Source organism: Arvicanthis niloticus, chromosome 24 (genome assembly GCF_011762505.2).
Source record: "Arvicanthis niloticus isolate mArvNil1 chromosome 24, mArvNil1.pat.X, whole genome shotgun sequence".
Lineage (NCBI taxonomy): Eukaryota > Metazoa > Chordata > Mammalia > Rodentia > Muridae > Arvicanthis > Arvicanthis niloticus.
The window spans coordinates 13087947-13113976 of record NC_133432.1 but is presented as its reverse complement, the minus strand read 5'-3'; the positions used below and the strand labels follow the sequence as shown (position 1 = coordinate 13113976).

The 26030-nt window shown below is 47.3% G+C and overlaps 1 protein-coding gene across 1 annotated transcript in view; it reads right to left on the bottom strand.

The window, feature by feature from the left end:
• Pptc7 (protein phosphatase targeting COQ7) overlaps positions 1 to 26030 on the bottom strand; it is a 40222-nt gene that overhangs the window by 12203 nt on the left and 1989 nt on the right. The window contains exon 2 of the mRNA XM_076922761.1: positions 2015 to 2194. Within this exon, the coding sequence (XP_076778876.1) occupies positions 2015 to 2194 (180 nt within the window). The remainder of the gene's footprint in view (positions 1 to 2014; positions 2195 to 26030) is intronic.

Sequence of the window (26030 nt, the reverse complement as noted above, 5' to 3'; positions counted from 1 at the left end):
TCGGCAGGTGCCTGGGCAAATCTCTCAGGTTAAAGTGGAATTATTTTTAGCGCTCAGCCAAACAACCTTACTAGGTCTGACACCTCAGCTTCCTTTCTTCCGTGGTGCTAGCAACTGAACAGCACTGTGCATGCTAGAGCCCTGTTCTACCACCGTGTTAGAGACCCAGCTGCGACACCCATTTTTTGTTTTTTGGTTTTTTTTGGCAAGGACTCACTGTGCAGCCCTGGCTGACATGAAACTTACTCTGTAGACCATGCTGGTCTCAAACTCAGAGACTCACCTGCCTCTACTGCCCAAATGCTGGAAATAAAAGGTACCATGGCAGCAACCCTTTGGATTCTTAAGAACTTATTAATGTGTTTGAAGGTTTCTGAGGACACTTACGTCAACAATAAAGGCTTGCCTTCTAGAATATTTTTTGCTTTGTCAACTTTTTCACAATTGCTGGATTAGAAAGCAGAGACAGGCTGGGGAGATGGCTCAGTGGTTAGAAGCACCTTAGCTCTTCCAGAGGAACCAAGTTTCATTCCTAGAGTGGCTCCCAACACCTGTGTGACTCCAGCCCAAGGGATCCAGCACCCTCCCCTAGACTCCATAAGCACACACACATAAGACATTCATTAAAAGTAATAAAAGACTCTTAAAGGACATTCTAATCACCGTGTTTACAGTTACAACCAACCTGTGAGTCTGTGGATTCACAGCCAGATCTGTTCCAGTTTAGTTGCAAATGCTGTGGAGGTGTGTGGGTTAGGTTAGGGAGGTGTGTGCATGCCAAACACGGCAACAAAGGATCATTTCAGTGGGTTTTAGAAGTGACAGTGATCCCAGCATTGTAAATAAACCTGGATTACGTCCTTAAATTTACATGTCTAAGGTGTCTTGGGTGAATGGGAAGGAAAGAAAAAACAACAGAACCCCCCCCCCCACACACACACACATTGTTTAGGCAACAACCCTGCAGGATGTTCTTTTTTTTTTTTTTTTTTTGGTTTTTCGAGACAGGGTTTCTCTGTGTAGTCCTGGCTATCCTGGAACTCACTCTGTAGACCAGGCTGTCCTGGAACTCAGAAATCCGCCTGCCTCTGCCTCCCAAGTGCTGGGATTAAAGGCATGTGCCACCACCGCCCGGCCCTGCAGGATGTTCTGCACTGTAGCTGCTGCTCTAGGCCAAGTAAACGCAGAGGCCGGGGAAGGGTGCCCACAGAAGGTTCTGGACACTGTCTAGGCAACTGCTCTCCACTCACAGGTTACGTGACTTGCCCACATTCATACAGCTCTGACAGAGGCACCAGGACGGAACCTAGAGTGTCCCACTGACCCAAGACGGTCTCTAACTACATCAAGAGAAGCGGGGAGCTGGCCCAGCAAAGGCCCCTGCCAGCCTTTGCTAACCCTAGCTCCAGGACCCAAGTACTGCAGAGAGAACCTGCTCCAGTCCAGGAGGCTGTCCTCTAACCTCCACACACAAAATACATACATAAAATGTAATAATAAAAAACGGTCAGGGGCTATCTCAGCAGGTAAAGTGTTTGATGCCAAGGCTTGACCACCTGAGTCTGATGCGCACGGGAAAGGAGACGATGGACTCCCCTCCCGAGTTGTCCTCTGACCCCATATCCATGCATGCTCACACATACACGACCACTAATAAATAGCTTAAAAGGAGGAAAGGCAGCCCCAAGCTGAACCCCAGGAGAGCTCTCAGTGGGAGGAAGCCAGAGGTGGGCAGTAAGAAACGAGCCTCTGTGGAGAAGGGCTCAAGCGACATCTTATGTCACTGAGCAGAAGCTCACTGTAAACATCGGTGTGGGCAAGGGAGGCCCTCTCGTAACTAGAAAGGTTCTGGCAACTACCACCCTGGGCATGATGGCGCACTCCTTTCATCCTAGCACTCAGGAGGCAGGGGCAACAGCTCTCTGAGTTCGAGGCTAGCCTAGACTACAGGTAAAATCTGGTTTGTTTGGCTATCAGTGGGTACTGTAAGGAGGGGGCACAGATGTCTACTCACCCAGCAAAGGTACTTTGTTCTGCAGCAACTCGCAGTAGCTCGTGGTGAGGATCCCAACAGGATTGCTGGGGACAAAGCGTCCTTCTTTCACCAGCCGCTCACATGTTCGCATTAAAGTCCCTGAGAACTGAGATGGGTCCACACCATAGTCTCTCCACCCTCCGACGCCATCCGCCACTCCTGAAAGAGAAATGGTGCTCTCAAGTCCATGATCACGGAGAACGTAGCTCGGTGGCAGAGATCCTTCCTCCCACGCACAAGGCCTAAGTTCAGTCCCTAGTACTGCCCAAAATAACAAGGAACCACGGTCACCAACTTCCCAGCACCCCTTACTCCGCCTCTCCCTGCCAGCTTGCCAATGCACACTGCTGTTCGTACTCACGAAGCCACATCTGGGAGCATCGCTGCACAGACTAACATCTTTGTTCATGCCACCAAAGCATCTGCTTACATCTGGTCTTTCCAATACTCAGGAATAATTGATAGCACACACCTTTAACCCCAGCACTTGGGAGGCAGAGGCAGGTGGATCTCTGTGAGTCTGAGGTCAGCCTGGTCTACAGAGTGAGTTCAAGGACAGCAAGAACTACGTCATAACAAGACCCTGGGATAGCAAGTACTGTGATTTATTTATGTGAGGGTCTTTCTGGCATCATGTGCCTGCTGCCTGCAGAGGGCAGAAGACGACACTGGGTCCTCTGTGAGCTGCTATGTAGACACTGGGAACTAAATTCAGGTCTTCTGCGAGAGCAACCGATGCTCTTAACCACTGAGCCACCCCTCCAGCCTCTGGCTTTTGTTTCTTTAAGTACCAATGTTAGTGATAACAACTTTTGGGCCAGAGCTGGCAATCAGTACAAGAAAGAAAGTAGAGCCAGGACAAGTACTCGTGCACATGGGACCAGATCCCAGAAGCAAGAAACACAACACACAGACAGACAACACAGATAACAAAACGTCACAAAATGAAGAACAAAATGGAAACCACATTCCATCCCTTTCCTCCTCCTTCAGAAGAAAAAAAAAAAAAAAAAAAATGCTGCCCTGTACAGCTAGCCTGGCCATGTGTGCTGAGGGGCTCTGGGAAAGGCTGCTCCACTGACCTTTGCTGAGTGGATGGTGAGAACTCAGATAGAACAAGGGAGGGTGTTCTCACTGTTTTATACTGACTAGAGATTCCAATAGCACTTCGGGAGGTAGGCCTGCTAGTACAGGGCCATAATCCAAGTGACTCAGGAAGATTGTAAGTACAGGCCAGGCCAGGCAATTTCTTGATTCTGTCTCAGTAAGTCAGAAATGGACCGGGTGGGACATAGCTCAGGGGTAGGGCTCCCACCTAACATTCACAAGACCCAGTGCCTCAAACAAATAACATTTTGGTATAAATCACTAGAGAGATCGATTTCAGTTTTTTTCTTTCTTTCTTTCTTTCTTTCTTTCTTTCTTTCTTTCTTTCTTTCTTTCTTTCTTTCGTTTTGTTTTTTGGTTTTTCAAGACAAGGTTTCTCTGTGTAGCCCTGGCTGTCCAGGAACTCACTCTGTAGACCAGGCTGGCCTTGAACTCAGAGATCTGCCTGCCTCTGCCTCTCGAGTGCTGGGACTAAAAGGTGTCTGCTACCACTGCCTGGCTTCACTTTTCTTAAGATATTAAAAATCATGTATGTGGCTCACATTCTGTTCTACTGGATGATACCAGTGCAAACTTTCACAGGTCCGTGGGGCTGCTGGTGAGTGCAGAGTCTGCTCTACGCTCCCTTGAACAACAGGAAGCGAGTGTTCGGTCAACAGAACCTGGACGTCACTGTCGTACCATCTCCCACTGCACCCCTCGCAAAACAGCATGCATGCTTCTTAACTCTTTCCAGAGTTAAAATCAATTCCTGCCTACTGGCGTTAAAGAAACAGAAAAAGTGTGTGACACACACACGTTATTAAGGTTTTCTATGGCTTTTCTGGAAGGATCTGCAAGAAATGCGCACAATAGTTGTTTTTAGAGAAAAGGGACTGATTTAAATGTCTAGGGCAGTGGTTCTCAACCTGTGTGTTGTAAGCCATTTTGGGGTCAAACCACCCTTCCACTGGGTCCCCTGAGACCACCAGAAAAGATATTTACATTATGACTCACAATAGCGGCAAAATTAGTTATGAAGTAGCAATAAGATGATTTCATGGTTGGGGGGGTACTATAACATGAGGAACTGAATTAAAGGCCTGCAGCCTTAGGAAGGTTGGGAACTGTGGCTCTAGAGGTAGCTGGAGGTGCAGCCCAGTGGAAAGAACCCCTGCCTGGAACGTGTGAACACCACAACATACCACCTGGTACTAGTTTTACCTTTACCAAAAGCACATGCCACAGCTCTTATCTCATTGTGTGTGTGTTACATGCATGTGCACATGTGTCTCCAGAGGTTAACAACTTTCTGCCTTACCATCATCATTTTGGCGTGTGTGTGTGTGTGTGTGTGTGTGTGTGTGTGTGTGTACATGCTGTGTGAGGAACAGGTGCCACAGTGCCCTTGTGGAGGTCAAGGAACACATCCGTCAGGGTGGTGTTCTCTATCCACCTTGTGTGGCTCCTGGGACGCCAGGTCACCAGGCTTACACAGAAAGCAGCTTTGCTGACCCACTGAGCCACCTTACTGGCCCTCTACCTTATCCTGTGAGAAGGTGTCTCCCTGAACCTTGAGCTGGCTGACTCGGTCGAGCAGCCCCTCCTCCCCAGCCAGCACCTCGATGACAGGGCGCACGACTCCCTTAGCCTTTTATGTGGGCACTGGAACCACACTCAGCCCACATGCTTATGCAGTGGGCATTTGCCAACACCCAATGCCATCCCGAGCTTATTTTTTAAATTTGAGGGGAGGGGCAGACAAGGTGGCTGAGTTGATGATAGTGAAGTAGAATTTGATTTTTAATTAATTAAGTAAACAAGTAAACGTGGGGGGGGGGCAAGCATGGAGGCTAATACCAGTAATCCTGATACTTGGGAGATGGGAAACCAAGAGCTCAAGGCCAACTGTGAAGACAGAAAGTGGAGGCCAGACTGAGACAGACAGACACAGACACAGACACAGACACAGACACAGACACAGACACAGACACACACACACACACACACACACACGGATATACATGCACAGGCACATAACACATGCACACACACATCAAAAAGAAGAAAAAAAGCAGGTTTGCTTATTTATTTTTATTTATTTATCTGTACTCTACTACCTAGCTGCATCCCTGGGCCAAATCCAGCACCTTCTGAGTATGAAGCACCCCCTCCCACACAGCAGTTACATCTGTGTACATTCATCTGTCACAGGCATCTTCAATGAACGTACGTGGACAATACTGGCTTACCATGATGAGCACAGGAAACTATGGTGGAGCTTATAGGAAACAGAAGGAAGACAATGAAGGACGGAGACAGCAGCAGCAGCTTCCTCTGTTATGTGATCACCAGCAAGCCAAGCCTCCCTTTGGAACAACTCCAAACCAGCTGATGGGATGGGATGAAGCCTGGCATGTGTTTCAGAATAACTGGGGGTGGAGGAGGGGGCGACAGAGCAGAGGCGAGTCAAGCCTGGTCATGAATGGAGTGTTGTTGAGACTGAATGAGGAGTGCACTCGCCTCTACCTTGACAGACTGGAAAATTCCCACATCACCAAGTTTAAGTAAAATGATGACAACGCTGACAAAGACAAAGGAAAGCCACCCTTAGGCCTGCTTTGTGGAAGAGTCTGCTTCACTGGGGGCTGCCAGGTGAGGCTTGTGGTCTGTGAATTCATAGGTTTGTGGGAACCTATGAATTTAGCAGCAGGCTAGGGGTGCAGGCAAGAGTCACAGGAGACACCCCTCAGGTATAGACAGGGAAGAACAAAGGAGGAGAGAATGCTTACTGCCATGCTTCTGAGGAACTCTTACTTCACAGGGCTTAAATGTAACAGTATGTTAAAACACAGAATCAGAGATTCCTGTCCCAGGCACACCATCTGACGATGAATCACGTAGTCTCTACTGCATGCACAGGGAAAGAATTTGCTCTTAACCAGGCCCTGGTCCAACAACCACAATTAACTTAAATTACAAATCAGAGGGCTGAGTGGCTGGACAGTCCTTCCATACCAGCCATCTTCTCCGGGAGCAGCAGGACCTTTTAGGTACCTGTTGCCTTTAGTGGACAGATCCCAGGCAAAATGCCACAGGCTCAATCTCTTGAGGGGAAAAAGAAACTTAACATTACTTCAGTGTTCCAATAGAGCCAAAGAGGGAAATTTACATCTGGAAATCACTCACTAATCTACCAGGGGAAGAGGTGGGTGTGGGGCCAGAGCAACCTGCAGGGCATGTATCTCTGACACTCAGACCATAAAGAGAAGGGAGCCAAGCCTGAATAAAGATGTCATTCAAAATGCGTATGTAAAAGACAACCCCGCCCCCAAACTGCTAAAACTGTGACCTGAAGATTCCTAAAGACCCCCAAGGAAGTCAGCATCAGCACAGCCTGCCTTAGCCAGCAGCAGCCGGGTCACAGTGTGCAGCAACCCGGCAGGCCTGCATTAGAAGCTCCCGCTAGAGTCCGAGCATGAATGGGAAAGGTTCACAGACCACTGAGGGAAGAAAGCAGGCCTTCTTTGCAATGGCATTTGGCTTCCCCAGAGGGTCCGCTAATTTTCACAGACAGAGCGGGCATGGGAAGGGACCTGTCTCACAGGGAGCTGATCCTCCATGTGACTACGAGTGTGCCGAGATCTGCTTATTATGAAATGTAAAATGGCCTGGGTTACAAAACATTCAGTGCCAGCAACAGGAACACTGCGTAGCAGCCTTCAGGGTTTGCTACTGAACACACAGAAAAGGTCTTTGGGTCTAATGTGTTAATTAAATGTATTAAATAAAATTAACCGCATTGCATTGATCTAAGTTTTATTACATTTTTAATTGGGGGTGCGGAGAGACATAGGCATGCCAAAGTCCATGTGTGTAAGTCAAAGCAGGGTGTGTGGGAGTCCAGAGTTCTCCCCCATGTGTCCCAGGGACCAGGCTCAGGCCATCAGACTTAGTAGGAGCATCTTTGCCTTCTGAGCCATCTTTCTGGCTCTCTGTCTCCACCGGTTTCCCCCAAGGTCTGATCATTTATTTGTGACTCTTACTTATTTTGGACTGGACTCAGAAGCAGAAGCGCTCAGCGACCATAGCCTCCATCTCCTGGTAATATGTTCCTGGCCATTTTCTTTGGCTTCATTATCTTGGCCAAATGTTTGTTCTGCAGCCTCCTCGTTTTCCTGAGGGCGTCATTTCTTCAGAGCAATGGGTCTATGTTGCAGGACCAGTGTAATGAGACGCCCAATCTTGAGTGCATTAGTCCTGGCCTCTTGTTTTCTTTAAGGGCTTCTGACATTTGGTGGGAATTATCTCCTTTAGAGAGATTAAAAAGCTTTGGGATTCTGCTGGCTCTTCTAAGCCCCAACTGCTGGGGCACAGTAGTATCTGTCAGTCCAGGAATATCCTCCTCTCTGTCTTCGGTTTTACAGTAGCCAAGCTGAGAACACTCAGATCAGCACTCACAATTCATCTGCAAACAGACCTGAGTTTCCCCTCTCCAGTTCTCCTCGGCCCATACCAAAAACATTCCCCTCACTCAACAGCTGAAACACTCTTCCGGGGTCAAAACAGCTTGCTTCACGGGAAAACTGTCACCCAGCCATTGCTTTGGACCCGTGCCTTCCACTCTTCACCCAGGGTATCAGCGCTACTTCCGTGGCCGTACGCTATGTGAAACGTGGTCAGCTTTTCCCCTTGTAGATTAGTGGGCAATTTCCAGATGTAAACTAAGCTTTTTCCCTCTTTGGCTTTGTTGCAAAGTTGAAATGCTGCTTGAGGGCTTTCCCCCCCTTAAGAGATTGAGCCCTTGGCATTTTGCCTGGGATCCTTGTCCAATAAAGGCAACAGGTACCTAAAAGGTTGTGCTGCTCCAGGAGACGCCTGGCTGTGTGGAAGGGCTGTCCAGGCACTCATACCATGCTATCCCGCAGGAAGCTTTAGTTCATCACCCACTCTGACGACGTTCTGACAGCCAGTGTCTGGAAGGAGATCTTCAGCTTCATCTCGACACGGCAGATGGCCTAGAAGGTGCCACGAAAAAGAGATCCTTTTTTGTTTGTTTTGTTTTTCAAGACAGGGTTTCTCTGTGCAGCCCTGGTTGTCCTGGAACTCACTACATAGACTAAGCTGGCCTTGAACTCACAAAGACCCACTTTCCTCTTCTGGAATTAAAGACTTGGCCACCACAGCCCAGTGACCTCCATGTTTTTGAAACAGATTTAAACCATGTTGCCAGGCCAGTCTCAAAATCCAGTGCTCAAGCAATACTCCTGCCTCAGGCTCTGCAGTGGGTAGAACTATGGTCCCAGCTAGCATGCTTAACACTTTGAATGTAACTCCTAAGAACTCCAAGACTGCACACGTGGCTTGTGGAATCGTGCCACTGGACAGCACTACTTATACAACAGAAGGCCGCCAAGGATCCAAAGAGTACAGACAGGAGCAAATACATTTCTTCAAAACAATCCTCAAAGCAGGTGCAAAGAATGGTCTGGGAGCAGGAAGGAATGGAGGGCTGCAGAGAAGGAGCAGGAAGGAATGGAGGGCTGGGTAGAGAAGGAGCAGGAAGGGATGGAGGGCTGGGTAGAGAAGGAGCAGGAAGGGATGGAGGGCTGTAGAGAAGGAGCAGGAAGGGATGGAGGGGTGTAGAGAAGGAGCAGGAAGGAATGGAGGGGTGTAGAGAAGGAGCAGGAAGGGATGGAGGGCTGTAGAGAAGGAGCAGGAAGGAATGGAGGGCTGTAGAGAAGGAACAGGAAGGGATGGAGGGCTGTAGAGAAGGAGCAGGAAGGGATGGAGGGCTGTAGAGAAGGAACAGAAAGGGATGGAGGGCTGGGTAGAGAAGGAGCAGGAAGGGATGGAGGGCTGTAGAGAAGGAGCAGGAAGGAATGGAGGGCTGTAGAGAAGGAGCAGGAAGGGATGGAGGGCTCTAGAGAAGGAACAGGAAGGGATGGAGGGCTGGGTAGAGAAGGAGCAGGAAGGGATAGAGGGCTGTAGAGAAGGAGCAGGAAGGAATGGAGGGCTGTAGAGAAGGAGCAGGAAGGGATGGAGGGCTGTAGAGAAGGAGCAGGAAGGAATGGAGGGCTGTAGAGAAGGAACAGGAAGGGATGGAGGGCTGTAGAGAAGGAGCAGAAAGGGATGGAGGGCTGTAGAGAAGGAGCAGGAAGGGATGGAGGGCTGTAGAGAAGGAGCAGGAAGGGATGGAGGGCTGTAGAGAAGGAGCAGGAAGGAATGGAGGGCTGGGTAGAGAAGGAGCAGGAAGGGATGGAGGGCTGTAGAGAAGGAGCAGGAAGGAATGGAGGGCTGGGTAGAGAAGGAGCAGGAAGGGATGGAGGGCTGTAGAGAAGGAGCAGGAAGGGATGGAGGGCTGGGTAGAGAAGGAGCAGGAAGGGATGGAGGGCTGTAGAGAAGGAGCAGGAAGGGATGGAGGGCTGTAGAGAAGGAGCAGGAAGGGATGGAGGGCTGTAGAGAAGGAGCAGGAAGGAATGGAGGGCTGTAGAGAAGGAGCAGGAAGGGATGGAGGGCTGTAGAGAAGGAGCAGGAAGGGATGGAGGGCTGGGTAGAGAAGGAACAGGAAGGGATGGAGGGCTGGGTAGAGAAGGAGCAGGAAGGAATGGAGGGCTGTAGAGAAGGAGCAGGAAGGGATGGAGGGCTGGGTAGAGAAGGAACAGGAAGGGATGGAGGGCTGTAGAGAAGGAGCAGGAAGGGATGGAGGGCTGTAGAGAAGGAGCAGGAAGGGATGGAGGGCTGTAGAGAAGGAGCAGGAAGGGATGGAGGGCTGGGTAGAGAAGGAGCAGGAAGGGATGGAGGGCTGTAGAGAAGGAGCAGGAAGGGATGGAGGGCTGTAGAGAAGAAGCAGGAAGGAATGGAGGGCTGGGTAGAGAAGGAGCAGGAAGGGATGGAGGGCTGTGGAGAAGGCTAGGATCCGGGGCTAGAGCAGGTAACTGCTGAAATCACTAGAAAGGGACTCCTGGAGCCCACATCAGCACATTCTTCATCAGTACATTTCTGGGTTTTGTTTGTTTTTGAGACAGGTTCTCTCTACGTAGTCCGGCTGCCCTAGAACTTGCTATGTAGGCCAGAGTGGCCTTGACCTCAGAGATCCTCCTGGCTCCACCTCCCCAGTACTGGGATGAACATACATGTGCTACCACACCCAGCCTGTACCAGTAGTTTCCGGACTTGAGACACAATAGTGTTGACCAGACAATTACATACAGCTGGACAGGCATGCAGAGGCCAATGCACGGTTCAAACCTCTCCTGGGATGTGCGTTAAGCTCCAGGCCAATGGGCATCATTGTAAAAGTGTCTGTGTAAACCCAGGAACTGTTCTGGATGTGATCTGACACCACAGTGGTGGCTGGGAGGCTCAGAAGAGTAAGGAATTGCAGGGGTCTGTGCTCAAAGTAATTTTATTTTAGGAATGAGAATCCTGGCCAAACAGCTCACTCGTTTACCATCCTGTGTACTGTCTTACATCAGGCTTGTTAGTGACTGAGATCAAGGAAGTACCATGTGCCCAGCCTGTGATCTACTCCCACCTGGAGACGGCATGCAGAAGCTGCCTTTAATCCATTGCTATCTCTGTCTCCAGGAGTAACGTTACATGGACAGACAGTAGTAGCTCAAGTGGCTCCTTTGACCCAAAACCCAATTACAGCTACTATTAGATTAAGATAACGGTTCCACATCAGAGGAGATGAGCAGAAGCCTGAGAAGAGACCAGAGAGCACGCAAGTCCTCTAGTTCCATCGCTACGGCCTGAGTTGGAAGTGATCAACCACACACACTTATGCCATTACATAGTGTTAAGTTTTCCATGCACGGATTTCTAATCGAAGATATGCAAATGAAGCAAACTAGCTCTGCTCAGCTTCCCATTATCTGGAGGTGTATTGGTGAGCACTCACTCCTTCCTGGGAGCCCCTCCCACCCTCAGGGCTTTCCTTCTCACCTTTCCTTAACAAATTACTCTTTGTTCTGTTCTAATTACTTTTTTTTGTTTTGTTTTGTTTTGTTTTGTTTTGTTTTTCGAGACAGGGTTTCTCTGTGTCATCCTGGCTGTCCTGGAACTCACTCTGTAGACCAGGCTGGCCTCGAACTCAGAAATCCGCCTGCCTCTGCCTCCCAAGTGCTGGGATTAAAGGCATGTGCCAACACTGCCCGGCTCTAATTACTTTTTAAAAAAAGATTTATTTACTTATTTTATGTATGAGTACACTGTGGCTCTCTTCAGACACATCAGAAGAGGGCATCGGATCCCATTACAGATTGTTGTGAGCCACCATGTGGTTCTGGGATTTGAACTCAGAACCTCTGGAAGAGCAGACAGTGCTCTTAACCACTGAGCCATCTCTCCAGCCCCTCTAATTACTTTTATAAATAGAATTCTAAGTAACAGTTTTTCATTTTTTAAATTAGAATACTTTTCCCTTCACCAGTTACAACCATACAAAAATGGCGCTGAAGGAGTGGGATGGAGCTCAACTGCAGGGCCAATCCAGCAGACCTATGCCCGGGCTCGGTCCTCAGCACCACCAACAGGCAGAGCTTTGCATTAACTTCATGTAATTGTTTTGTTCTACTGGGCAAAAGCCCATGGAAGCTACGTTTGGTCAGTAAGCTCAAACTACAGCACTTTAAAATTGTCTCTCCCCAGCTGCTCACTGTGACTCTGCAGAAGACAGACAGACCTGAAAAGGCCTCGAAACCACGCTGCCATTAACCTGAGTGCCTCCAAGAGCCCACTACACTCCCAGCCACAGCAGGTACATGTTGAAACTGCTTTTCTTTTTTTAAGGTGTGTGTGTGTGTGTGTGTGTGTGTGCCAATGCCACATGTGTGCAGTTCCTGAAAAGTGCAGAAGAGGGTGTCAGGTTCCCTTGGAGCTAGTGTTATAGGTGGTGGTGAGAACTTCAACTTGGGTGCTGGCAACCAAACATGGGCCCTCCTGCAAGAGTGACACTCGATCTTAATGGCAGAGCTGTCTCTCTAGCCTCTTCTATATCACCTCCTACACACACTTCCCAGACTGACCTTCGATTATTTATAAGATCACTCAGGACAATGACACTTAGAGAACACTACATTCCAGTTCTAATATAAACACCAGTGAAGGACACAAGGCAATTCACCTTTATCACAACATATTTAACACAGATGATGGCAAAATTGCAAATAGTACATAGCATCACCCAAGAGAACATGTCTCATTGACATGGGAGCCTTACACTCCAGCAAAGCAAGTTGCTTCCCAGGGGATGGTTTTCTGTCAGTAAAACACATCTCGTGTGGCTTGAATGGGAAACTCCAGGACAAAGACCTATGAGTCAAGCAGGAGCTAAGAGCTGAGTAAGGACCGGCAGGAGCCTCTCACAGGCAGGGCGTATCTACTGAGACAGTGCTTGGCAGTATGTCTCCAGCTCTGTAGAGACGGAGACTCATCCAAGCCAGGGCTCCCCTGCAACCCCCACAAGATGTGAGCATCACAACACAAAGACCAGGATCAGATGAAAATGAGATCTAAGCACATAGTTGACTCTGTATCAATAGGAACAGGTCATATTTACACCAACATTTCTGAAGCTTCAGCTACTGGGGTATTGGGGAACACTCCCCTGTGACTCAGGACTGAGAAATGTATCTGTAAATGATTATTCCAAAGGGAATGAAAACAGCAAGATTACTGAAAAAACTATAACTATATTTGCCCATCAAGTTGCTGCCCAGTCCGATGGACTCTAACAGTCCTCAGTCCTCGAGAGGAGAAATCCCAGGAGTACAATGTCCTGCCGGCCTTAACAGGCCAGGAATTCCCTCTGCACGCTTCCTCAAAGCAACCACTCTGCATCAACCAAAGAAACCTGTGTCTGTCGACTCCAGAGACTGAGTCTCCACCAAGCTCTCTAGCTTTCTAAGGAGAGCAGCTAAGATCAGACACAAGGAGAGAGGAAGAAAGGGTCCGTCCTGTGAGAAACCTAACTCTACCAAAGACGCGGACTGCCAGGGCGACAGTCACGAGACCCAAGCAGGGGAAAGTGGCCTATTCTAGAGGTTTCAAAAGCAAGACAAAAAAAAGCCACTTATTCCTTAGCTCAGTAATCATAAAGACTACTCAGTAATCAAGCCAAAAGAGTGTGCACACACGCACACCATACACAGACACCACACACGCACCTACCTATCTTCATTTTTTTGGTCAGTTGCCTCATCTTTAAAAGCAGTAAGAAGCCCTGGAAAGAGGGTAAGGAAACAAGAGTGTGAAGAGAAACTTGAAATAACTTGTGTGTGTGTGTGTGTGTGTGTGTGTGAGAGAGAGAGAGAGAGAGAGAGAGAGAGAGAGAGAGAGAGAGAGAGTAAGGGCACAAGATTGATAGAGCATGCCTTCCTCTGAACTCTCCACCTCAGTTCTGGACACAGGACGCCATGTTTGCTCTCCAACTTTAGCTCCCCATAGCCAGTAACTCAAGCTCCAGAGGATCTTACTTCTCTGGCCTCAGAGAGCACCTGTACTCTCTCATGCAGTCTCTCCTCCCAACCCCTCTGCTACACACACACACACACACACACACACACAAAACCAAATCTAAAAAAAAAAAAAAAAAAAAAAGAGGCAGCCGGGTGTGGTGTGGTGGTGCATACCCTTAATCCCAGTATTGGGAGGCAGAGCTCATGGATCTCTGTATCTCTGTGAGGCCAGACCTGCATGGAGGCCAGCCTGGTGTATATAGTAAGTTCCAGGATAGCCAGAGTTACATAGTAAAGCCCTTGGGTTTTTTTGTTTTTGTTTTTGTTTTTGTTTTTGTTTTTGTTTTTTGTTTTTAAAGGCAACAACTGTTACTGTGGAATTATCTATTCTAGCTCAACTGCTGACTGTAACTTGGGGAACTGGTTGGTAACTTACAGATTTAATAGGAATCTCTGGCCAGCCTCACTCCCTTTAGACACCACAGAGTTGAAGGCTGTCTCTCTGAAGCCACTTCATTCCTTTCTGGCCTCCAACACAGTCCTCCCCCAAATGTTGAGTGCTGTTAGCTCTGCTCTCTGGTCTGGAGGAAGCAGCCAACAGATCATCACCTGGAGGAGAGATGTCCTGCCTGGGTCATGACTATGGTCACTGTTGCAGCTACGTGTACAGAGCTGAGGGCCTCTGGAAGAGCTGTCCATTGGCTACTTTTCTGTATGGCAACTGTTGGTCTGCACTTCTTCAAGATGAGAGAAGGGCTTTTCTTCTCTGTTTAATTTGTAAGGTTAGATCTACACCATTGGCCCTGAGGGTTAACCTAATATTTCTAACAACTGAGCGCACCTTTCCTGCCTCTCTACTCCCTATACCAAAGTCTGACCGCCTGGCCCTAAATTCCTAAGCTCATTCAATCCTCCTGCCTCACCTCTCCAATGTAATAGGTGGGAAACGGGATACCTCAAAAAACCATGTATGTTTAACCTGATCCCGGTATTGCCCGATTTATTCACCCCTCTGTAAAATAAAGAGCTGGGCCTGACCAGAAGAGCAACCCCTGAGAGAGGCTGGGCGTCCCAGGCAGGCTTTGTAGTGCTCCCCTCAAAGCCCTATCCTTGGGCTGGAGACTTGGATCAGCAGTTACAAGCACTGGGTGCTCTCCCAGAGGACCCAGGTTTAACTCCCAGCACCCACACAGCAGCTCACAACTCTTAACTCCTGTTCCAGGATTTGACACCCTCATACAGACAGACACATATGCAGGCAAAACACTAATGAACATAAAATAAAAATCATTTTTAAAAACACAACCATCCACGGTTATCTGTGTGCAGAGAGGCCTCAACACCAATACTGCCTGTATCCAACTCTGCTGTTGCATTAAGTGGGTACCTCAAGGTGGCCAGGAAATGAGTAATTTCTTCTTTTTCAAAAACATTTTTATGTTATTGGGGTTTTTTTTTTTTTAAGATCTTCATTTTATTTACCTGTATGAGTGTTTCTGTGCATTCTACATATAAGCAGATGCTTTTAAAGGCCAAAACAAAGGGTAGGATTCCCTAGAGCTGGAGTTACAGGCAGCTGTGAGCCTGATGTGGGTGCTGGGAACAGAACTCAGATCCTCTGCCAAAGCAGTTAAGTGCTCTTTAGCACTGAGCCATCTGTGCTGGAGAGTTTGATGTCAGCCTGACACAAAATAAAGCTATCTGAAAGGAGGGGACATCAATTAACAAAATGACTCTAGGGGCTCAGAGGTTAAGAACACTTCCAGAGGTCCTGAGTTCAATTCCCAGCAACCACATGGTGACTCATAATCATCTATAATTAGACCTGGTGCCCTCTTCTGGCCTGTGGGCATATATGCAAATCCCTCCATAGAAGCCAAACATGGGCCAGGAAGTGGTGGTGCACGCCTTTAAACCCAGTGCTCAAGAGACAAAAGCAGGTCAATCTCTGAGTTTGAGGCCAGCCTGGATACAGAGTGAGTTCCAGGACTACAGAGCTACACAGAGAAACTCTGTCTCAAAAAAAAAAAAAAAAAAAAAAAAAAAACAACAAACAAACAAACAAAAAAAGGAAAAAGAAAGAGAAGAGAAGCAAAGACCTCCATAAGATCTAGTCACAAGACATTTTTAAAAAATTAGTGAATGATGGGGAGGCAGGCCATTGTGAGTGGTGCCATCCCTGGGCTGGTGGTCTTGTGTGGCATTAAGAAAGCAGGCTGAGCAAGCCATGGAGATCAAGGCAGTAAGCAGCACCCCTCCATGGCCTCTGCATCAGCTCCTGCCTCCAGGTTCCTGTCCTGATTCCCTTCAGTGATGAACAGTGAGGCAGTGTAAGCAGAATAACCCCTTTCCTCCCCAAGTGGTTTTGGCCACGGTGTTTATCACAGCAATAGTAACCCTAACTAAGACACCATCTCAACAGATCCAGGTCAGTTTACTAATTCACTGTGTGTGCTGTGTGCATGTGTGTGGGAGAATGCCACAGCTCCCATGGAGGTCAGAGGACAACGTGTGAAACTCAGTTTTCCCCTTTACCACTATGTGAAGTCTGAGGACAGAACTCAGGCTATCAGGCTTGGCAGCAAGCTCCCTTACTTGCTGAGCCATCTCTCCAGCCCCGACCAATTTGTTTTTATCTTATCCTTTTATGTCCTATACTTTAAGATTTTTAATAATAATAATATCAATACATTTTTATACAAAAAAACTATGTAAATCAGTTAAAACTATATCCTACACTTATATTCAACACTGAAGTTATTCAGCACATTTATCAACATCTACTCCATGCAAGGCACTGCTGCATAAGACAGCTACAGGGATTTACATTTCTAAGAGTTCCTGCCCAGGGAATGTGTGGCCAAGCAGTTGCTCCTGTGCTTGGGGGGAAGGTTCAGAGATTTAGGATAAGTTACTGTAATACCACAAAGTAGACATAAGCCAGTATGATATTATAGTGTAAATAGTAAAAACACAAGCAGGAGGCGGCACTAGAGGCGCACCTGTGTAGCTCTAGCACTGAGTGAGTGGAAATAGCTGAAGGCTAACCTTGGTTACATGAGACCCTGTCTGTTCCTTTTTAAAGGAAACTCAAAAAGCAAAAACTAAAACAAAATCCTGAGTAGATTCTGTATCTAAAGGAAGGTATGGGAAAGTGTCGGAACGGTGAGTAGGAAGGATGCTGAGATGTCCCTGCCATTTTCACCAAGAAGGATAAAGTACAAGTCAGGAATGCTCAGGGAGAAACTTGGCCTCCAGGTAAATGGCTCCTGAACCCAGGCCAACAACCTCTCACCAACAGTCAGCCCTAACAATGCAGCGCAGAAGCCAGGGCACTCAGGAGATCCCCTGGAGGGAAAGGCAGACCTGCCACCACCAAAGTCAACACTAGGCTCGTATTTGCCTCAATCGCGGGCTTTGTCCTACGATTAGCTTAGGTATAGCTGATACCTGGACAGTGTTCTGACTCAGCAAACCCACCTCCAGGAAAGGAGTTACCATCAGTCTCCATTAAGCGTGGGCCAAGGTAGGCTCTGAGGCAGACCTGGGCAACTCCAGCTAAGTCTTAGACTAGAACAAGTGTCCAGAAGCAGCCTCAGCATCTTCCCTCGTGCCATGACCCTGAGGACAGGAGTCACCTGTCACAGTGCAGGTGCACGGAAGGCTGTGTGGTCACAATGTCCTCCTCACAGCTGGCTGTGAGAAAAGCCGGCTGCTGCATATCATGGTGCACACCAGTAATCCTAGCACTTGGGGGGAAGGAGGCAGAGGATCATGGGTTCACAGTCATTCTTGGCTTCACAGAGTTCAAGGTCAGCCAGGGATACGTCAGATCTTGTCTTAAGCAAACAAGCAAACAAACAAACACAAAAGAACCAGGGACAGGATGGATGAAGCTCAGAGGTAGAACACTGTGAAGCATGCCAAGGCTTTGGGCCCACAGCACAGACAAAATAAAAGATTTTTTTAAAAAGGAACAGACAGGGCTGGAAGAGATGGCTACGTAGCAGAGCGAGAGCACTGGGCTATTCTTCCAGAGGACCTGATTTGATCCAGAGAATCCACATGGTGGCTCACAACTGTAAATCCAGCCTAGAAACTCCAATACCTTCTGGCCTACAAGGGCACCAGATACAGGCACACACAGAGGAAATATCCATGCACATGAAGTAGTAACAGAGATTTTAAAAGCAGTGCAGTCTCCAGCGAGCAGGGGAGCACTGGGAGCTTTTCTGATGCCCGTTCATAAGCTGCCAGGCAGCTCTCCAGACACTGGTCTGTGGTCACAACCAAAAGACAATGTCCACTTACAGATAATATATAAAAGATGAGTGAGAGGATCATTTTGGTTCTCCAGTCAACTCTCCAGCTTGCCATTCAACAGTTCATTAAATATTCAACAGTGACATTTGCAAGTACTAAGGAAGAAGCATTTATTTGTCTGCAAAAAACACAAAGGAACAGAAAGATGCACCTGCACTTTTAAGATGTGAAATGCCTTTTCCCCCAGAAGGACTCCATCTAACAGGCATCTCTTCAGCACAAGCTGCCTGCTCTGTGGGACTTGCTTTAAATGGGAATCCTAGACAATGATCAAGAAACAAAAGGGCTAACCATTTTCCTCAGTCACTGTGATAACCTCAATGGCTGCTAACATCTTCTCACCCCCAGTGGCTGGCCAACACCTGGCCCAGCAGTTCCCAAGCCCTTACTACAGGCTGAGCTGTCCCTCCAAGCCCTGGCCATCAATGTCTGCACAGCACAGGTGACTCTCATAGGTGTTGCTGTCCCAACACTCAGCACTTCACAAGCCCAGAGATTCTGCCTCCAAAAGCCACTAAGCAACCCCACCTTTCATTCCCAAACCTGGTCATTCCTCTTGCCAGTCCCAGCCTGTCACAAGCAGCCCTTCAGCCTGCACTTCCAGTGTGATTCTGTCTACACTGCCTGGCCAGCTCCTTCCAACCAGCCCTGTGGAGCTCGGCTCCTTCAGCCGCTGCTGTTTTATTCAAAGCATCCACCTGTTACCTCACCGCCATGTCTGCACACCCCTTACATGCTTGTATATGTAAAAGTATTCTTTAGGACACAAGGCACTAACAATGCTGCTTGCCTCTGGAGAGAGAGGCTTTGAAGACGAGGACAAGGCAGGGAGAGGGGCTGACTCTGGGCTCCCAATCAGGCTGCCAGGATAAGCAGCTCAGTTTGGAAACTCCAGAGAAGGTAAGAGGTGAACACACCAGGCCATCTGTTCTGCACAAGCTTTATATTTACTGCATGAACTAGTCTTGAGTCAAAGGCTCCGTTTTCAGCTCCCATTCCCTTGGTCTTGTCACGGGGCCATGTGTAAAAACTTTTTGGTGACTTAGCTAAAATGTTGAAAAGCTGTTTCTATATGAATCAGTTTTGAATTTGAAGTCACACAGCACCCTGTGAAGAAAGACACAGGACCCTGTGAGGACATCCCTGATGAGATCTCATCTCACAGGAAAGCTCGGAGACCTATTACCCACTGGTGGCCGAAGCTCAGGTCCAGCTTTTAGGGAACAGCTCAGGCCTGACCTGACCCGGAGCTGCTGTCCAACACTGAAGTGAAATACAAGCACTTTTCTGTTTGCCTCACACTGTGCAGCCAACCTTCGGCAGCTCTGACTCTGAGAAGCCAGAAAACAAAAGCGTGCTAGGTGATGGTAGCCTTGTGAGGTCAAAGCAAGCGGTCAATAAAAACAGTCTGTACCTTGCTGGCTCTGCCACAACACATTTGTAGGAAGTCATTTTTGTGGACCCTGGCGAAGCTGCAGTCTCTTAGCAGTCTTTGTGATTCACACCAAGAACAGATATAAACTGTGGACAGCCTGGTAAGTATATACGTGTTAAATGTGACATCCTCCAGGCTAACATGAAGCTTACTGGAGAAGCTGATCCCCAGAACCTGGCTGAGCGAGCATCAAGCACGCAACCTTTCTGGAGAGTTTTCAGGTGCTATGTGCAACAGGGCCTTGTGCACTCCTGACCTGCTGCAGGGCTCCTCAATCAGCCCTAAGGGGCTATTCCAAATAAAGAGAGGCTCACCTCACCTGTTACTTTATAGCAGGAAACTGAGTACAACCTAAATAATAAAAGTAGAGGCCAACTCAGTAAGTTCTAATGTATAATGCAGGAGATGTGATGAACTCTGCTTGTCAGTAGACACACATCTATACCAAGACACGCAGTGTGGAATATAGGCTAGCACACTGCTCAATAGTGTGCATACACTATTAGTACACTCAATAGTGTGGCACGGCCAGGGGTATGTGCTACAGGTGTTTTACACAGGACTCTTTATGAGCAGGCGTTATTTTACAAGCACAAAGGTGCAGCACTTATTTAAAAGCACTAGACAATGCAACTGAGTGTTCTCGGTTTGAGTCTAACACTAACTGCACCAAACCTACAGACTAGTCAACTTTACAGATGAAGAAACGCAGCAAGTGACAGGTCAGGAGCCGCAGAGATTTCAAGAGCAACAGAATTGTTCTGCAGTTTCCAGTGCGGCTTTCAGGGAAGGCGGCCGACTCCTGGAGGTATGCAGCAATGGCTTACAGGAAAGAAAGGGGGGTCTTCACTCCTTACACAATGGACCTGTTTCCTCCTGCAATCCACCCCCAGACCCCACTGGGCATCTTATGGAAGCACTTAGCCCCTCTTTTCTCCTGTAACCATATAAAACTACACTGAAAGGGCCGTGCCAAAAGCCAGCTCAAGTCCAAATGACTAGTGACTTGGCTGTTATCAGCACTATGTCCTCTGCAGCCTTTGCAAGGGCTCTGGCCTTAGGATTGATTTTATGAACTTTTAACAACAGAAAGAACAGGAAGCTCACGTCCAGAAGTGTTCCTAACAGCAGCAGCACTTCTCAAAGGAACGGGAAGTTAACCTGTACTTTGAAAGATAAACTCACTAGGCATATTATTTTCAATTAACTAAAGTCCAATTTCCTTAGAAATAAGATTCAAAAAATACAAAACATTTTCCTGAGAAGTCTGAATCACATGGCCTAGGCATAGCCATAGAAAAGACACGGGGGACTACACAAAGGGACTTGGCATTCAGCCTCAGGTTGACGAGTATTTGATCTGCCAGAGGATGAGCTTGTAGGTCACATTCTGACCTGGTGTGGTGTTTCTAGAGCCACGCACCAGCACCAAGTCCACCTGGACACTGCCACAGCCATTCAGATTACATGCTGCCCAGTTGAGTGATACCTCCGCACCCCAAATCCCCCCCCCCCCGCAATGGGAGCCCATGTGCACTCTACCTTCCCCAGGGATTTAACAAGTCTTTGCAACTATCTATCTAAAAAGTCTAAGCACTCTGCTTCTTCCCAATGGCTTACTGGACAGAAAGATCCATCCAGAGCCTCTAGGGATTATTAATGTCTTGAGGGAAAAGCTGAGAGGCAGGACAATGTCAAGTTTAGCCCAAAGTCTCCAAGTTACAAACTGGTGGCCAGGAAAGGTAGCTGAAGGCAATGGGTGAAAGTGAAGGTGTCTCATAAGCACCGTTCACAAAGTCTAACTCGCCCACACAGCAGGGTGGAGCAGTGCAGAGCTCAGCAAACAGCAGGCATCCTCTCCATCAACCCTGTCACTGGCCACTGAAAGCCACACAGCAGCTGGTCGGCCCTCAACAGCCTTGTCCTTAAGCCCAGACTTTTGTCCTTTCTCAACAGTTCACTCTTTCTTTTTTTCTTCTTTCTTTTGTTGAGGTAGGGTCTTACTATGTAGCCCTGGCTATCCTAAAACTCACTATGTAGGCCAGCCTAGCCTCAGACTAACAGAGATATGCCTGCTTCTACCTCTCAAGTGCTGAGATTAGAGGTAAGCCTGGTGACATTTTCTCTTGAAAACACACAGATTATGTGACATCAGGCATAAAGAACTGATTAATCTCAGAACTTTACATATTTAATTACTGCAATTTAAAAGTTAATTTTCTTTATATAAAATAGTTATATACTCGAACTATACCAATTTATCATATGTCCAACTAATTCCACTCCCAGTTTTACACCTGGAAAGATTAAAATCACATGTACATAGCCAAGTGTGGTGGCATGTGCCTGCAATCCCAGCACTTAAAGGCCAAGGAGGAGAACTGCTTAGAGTTCAAAGCCAGCCTATGTAGTGAATGCCCATACACACGCCAAAATAATATCTAGCATCTGCTCACACAAAAGCTTATATACAAATATGCCAAACGCTATTCACAGTATCAAATATGTGAAAATGCAGACTGATGCCAACGAATGAGCAGCAACAGAATGCCGTGTACCCTGGAATTGGAATATTATGCAGCCACGATAAAGGATGAAGCACTGACATCACTCTCCAACCTCAATTCTGAAAACAGGTAAAGCAAAAGGAAACAGCACGGAAGACTACATATTCTGGGATCACACCTACACACAACACCCAGAACGAGCAAATCCAGAGAACTGGCAAGCTGCTACCAAGGTTAGGAAACACCTAACCTTGCAAGTGCGGCGCACTGCAAGTGGACAGACAGGCTTGGGGGTTTTGAGGGGTGGGGGAGGGGCAGACTCTGGACTCAGGAAGGCTGTACAACCTTGTGAATACTGAGTATACATTTTTAAAAGGTGTCGTGTCATCTCATGTGACTCTGCCACTCAGTTTTGGCATTTATCCATTTATTTTTGACATGTATTGTGGAGCTAGAGTACAGAGGTCAGAGCACCGCTTGAGGGAATCTGCTTTCTCCTTTTGCCACACAGGTCCTGGGCTCACACTCAGGTCGTTAGGCTTGGTGGCAAGCACCTTCACCAGCGGAGCCTCGTTCCAAGCACTGCAGCTCAGATTAACACAACAAAAGACTCAAGGTCATCAACAGATAGATTTAACTTTAAAAAAGATCCTGACTACAAGATGAGATCAATGTCTGGACAGGACCTGAGATTCCAGAAAGGACTTCCTGAAACGCTGGTTGTCGTGCACTCTCCAGTGACAACTTATGTAAAAGTACAGTGTTTACCAAGACTGAACTATCAAAGTGGATGTAACCTATGTACCTGAGCTTCAAAATAGAATTCAAAAGCCGGGCATGGTGGTACACACCTTCAACCTAACCACTCAGGAGGCAGAGGCAGGCAGATCTCTTAGGAACTTGAGACCAGTCCGGTCTGCACAGTGAGTTCTAGGTCAGCTATAGCTGCATAGTGAGGCTCCATCTCAAAGACAAAACCAGGGCTAGAAAGATAATGGTTCAACAGCCAAGAGCACCAGCTGTCCTTCCAGAGGGCCTGGTTTGACTCCCTGCATTCACACGGCAGAACACAACCATTCAGAATTACAGATGCAGGGAACCCAATGTCCACCAAGGCCATCAGTCATGCATGTGGTACATATATGTAGGCAAAACACCCACATACATAAAATAAATATTTTTAAAATTTAAAACACACTCATAAACAAAACACTACCACCACCACCCCACCAAAGAATATTTTTAAGATTGGCAAGACTCACAGAAACACTTCAGAATCCTGGCCCAGTAAAAACTCAAAACCAAAGGCTGGAGTAGAAAACTGTTTTATTTTCATGTTTAGGTTCCAAGTTAAACCAAGCTTAAACAAACATCCCTTGGCTTTTTAAGAGCAGCTTCACAGCTCAGTCTTTACAGGCCAGAAGTTATATTGCACAGACCAGGCCTGCCATTTTCAAATAAATGGTTTTCTGTAAGCTGTGTTTAGTATGCAGGGGAGTTTTTGTTGCTTTTCAGTTATGAGTCAGAGAGAATAAAGCGATTATAAACACATTCATATGCTACCGCTCCCCCCTCTCTCTTTCTCTGACTCTTCCCCTCTCTTCATCCCTCCAAGAATGACAGAGAAAGCCCTGTCTGCCAATAACTAGCAGTGCTTTGAAGTTACCTAAGCATCTGAAGGCCCCTGTCTGCTCATCACCAAAACATGGAGGAAATGAATCTCAAGGTTGTGAAGTCTTAAGTTCTCAACAGCCTTTTGCTGCTGCTGCTGCTGCTGCTGTAGCCGGGGACATGAGGAGGCACTCGTGGTTCTGTGCACCTAGGAAGGCACAGCACGTAAAGTAACAAAGCTCAGGGCTAAGCTACAAGGAAGGAACAAGAAAAGCCCACACAGCTCATGCCATGTGGGCTTACTCCTGCTGGTCCGAAGATGAGGAGGAGCCCCTGCCAACTTTCCACGGGATGGGAGTGGTGCTTGGTCTCACCACACCCTCCACAGCCAATTTTTCCTAAAGAAATCCAGTGGGGACAATAACAGTGTGAGGCATCAAGTTCTCTCTATTATGACTACAGGATGATTCACTTCTATCTATCTATCTATCTATCTATCTATCTATCTATCTATCGACAGTTTCTCTGTGTAGCTCTGTAGCTCTGGCTGTCCTGTGTAGACTAGGCTGGCCTGCAACTCACAGACCTGCCTGCCTCTACTTCCCAAGACATGTGCCACTATGATCTGTCAATTTCAATTTTTAAAAAAATTAAAATAATATAGTCTAGCTTTCATTCCTAAGAGTTGAGGAGAAGCCCACAGTGAGTGACCCAACTGCAGAGATACTTAGCAAGAAAGAGTCTTAACTCAGACACAAGGTCTCTTTATGTAGACCAAGCTAGCCTTGAACTCATAGATTTACCGTAATGTGATTCAGCTTGTAACTCTTACCAGTTCAGCCTGTGATAGGATGGTATCAATAAAGTAAAAGGCACCATCTGGTGAACTGGTTCATGGCTGCCAAGGGCCAAATGAGGCCAACTTAGAACGTTGTTTCAGGTGGCTCCCAGGAGGGCTTCCGTAAGAGCGCCTCCACAACAGGACGGTCCTGGAGAACCTGTTCCTGTTCCCAGGCCCACTCCCCCATTTGCAGCTGTGTGTATGCAAGACCTTTGTCAAATCAGACTGGCTTCTTCTTGGTCACATAAGCAGCCGTGTGTGTGTGTGTGTGTGTGTGTGTGTTTTCTACGGCACTCTTTCCAAGAGAAGGAGATGGGCTCTCCATCAGACACTCAAGTGTGTGCCATCAGTGGCATGTGATGGGCTGCCTGCAGAGTGAAGGCTGTCTCCAGTCTGCCTCTGTGCTCTTCTCCACAGAGGTCCCTTCCACAGCCAAGGATCCTTCAACCAGTGAACCAAGGTAATTTAAGAACTGAGTGCTCACCGTCAGATGCAAAAGAGAATAAATCCACCAAGTGGCCTGTGGCCGTCCAATAGCCGTGCTGTTCGAGGGACAACAGGAAAATGTGACTGTCTAGCCAGAGCCTCCGAACTAAGTCTGACAGCCCACTCCTTTCAATCTTCTCCAGATAAGGACTGCAGACTCAGAGTCCACCAAGACCACAAATCACAGAGCTACTAAGTTGCAAAGCTTAACCTCAAACTAGGCATGGTTTCTGCCAGAATGCCAGAGCATGAAATTACGTTTGTACTTTTTTAGAAAGGGTTTGACCAGTATCTTCCATATCCTTGTAAATATGCTACAATATCAAGATACTGCATGTTAAAATTCAGCATAGGGACTTAATACATTCAGACACAGCAGTCCCTTCTTCTCGAGGGACACATTCAAGGTCCTAGTGGATGCCCGAACCTCAGAGAGTACTGAACCCTCTAAGTACTTTTTCAAATACATATATAGCTATGATAAATAATAATTTATAAATTTATAAAGTGTAACTTATAAATTAGGTACACTAAGATAGTAACAATATTTGTTAATATTAAAACAACATATTGCAGTAAAAATTATACAAATTAGTACCCTACATCTTCAGTTGATCTGTTAACCAAGACGGCTTCTCCGTGACTGACTAAGTGGTAGAGGATGGAGAGTGGACCCAACTAATAATGGAAAGACCTGACCGGCATGGTACGCTCACCTGTAGACCTAGCACTCCTAGGACTCAGGAGGCCTAGGCAAGAGGGTTTCTTGGGGCCAGGAGTTCATGACTATCCTGGGCAACATAGCAAGAATCTGTCTCAAAACAAAACAGTAACAAGACCTCTGGGTAGATGTACAAGATTCTGTCTCACTACTCAGAATGGCATGCAATTTAAAACTTAAGAGTGGTTTACTCCTGGTATTTTTCAATTTAATATGCTCAGACCTCAGGTATAGAAAGTACTATACTGCCAATCAAACAATCAATCAAACCACAGGTTTCTCACAGAAACAAAATCAAACCAAAAAACTATCTTGTAGTCAGTTTTAGAAAGTGAACTTCACTGGCTCATCACTGCTTGGCCTGTTTGTATGACTGGAGCTCCTGACACCCTTCTGGTGGTACTGGGCCTTGAACGAAGGCCTCGTGCATGGATGGCAAGGAAGCAGCCTACACTGCTAACTGTAACTTCAAAGGAAGCACAGATCCTAAGTTCCCTAAGCGAAAGGCTGCCTAGGTGACTT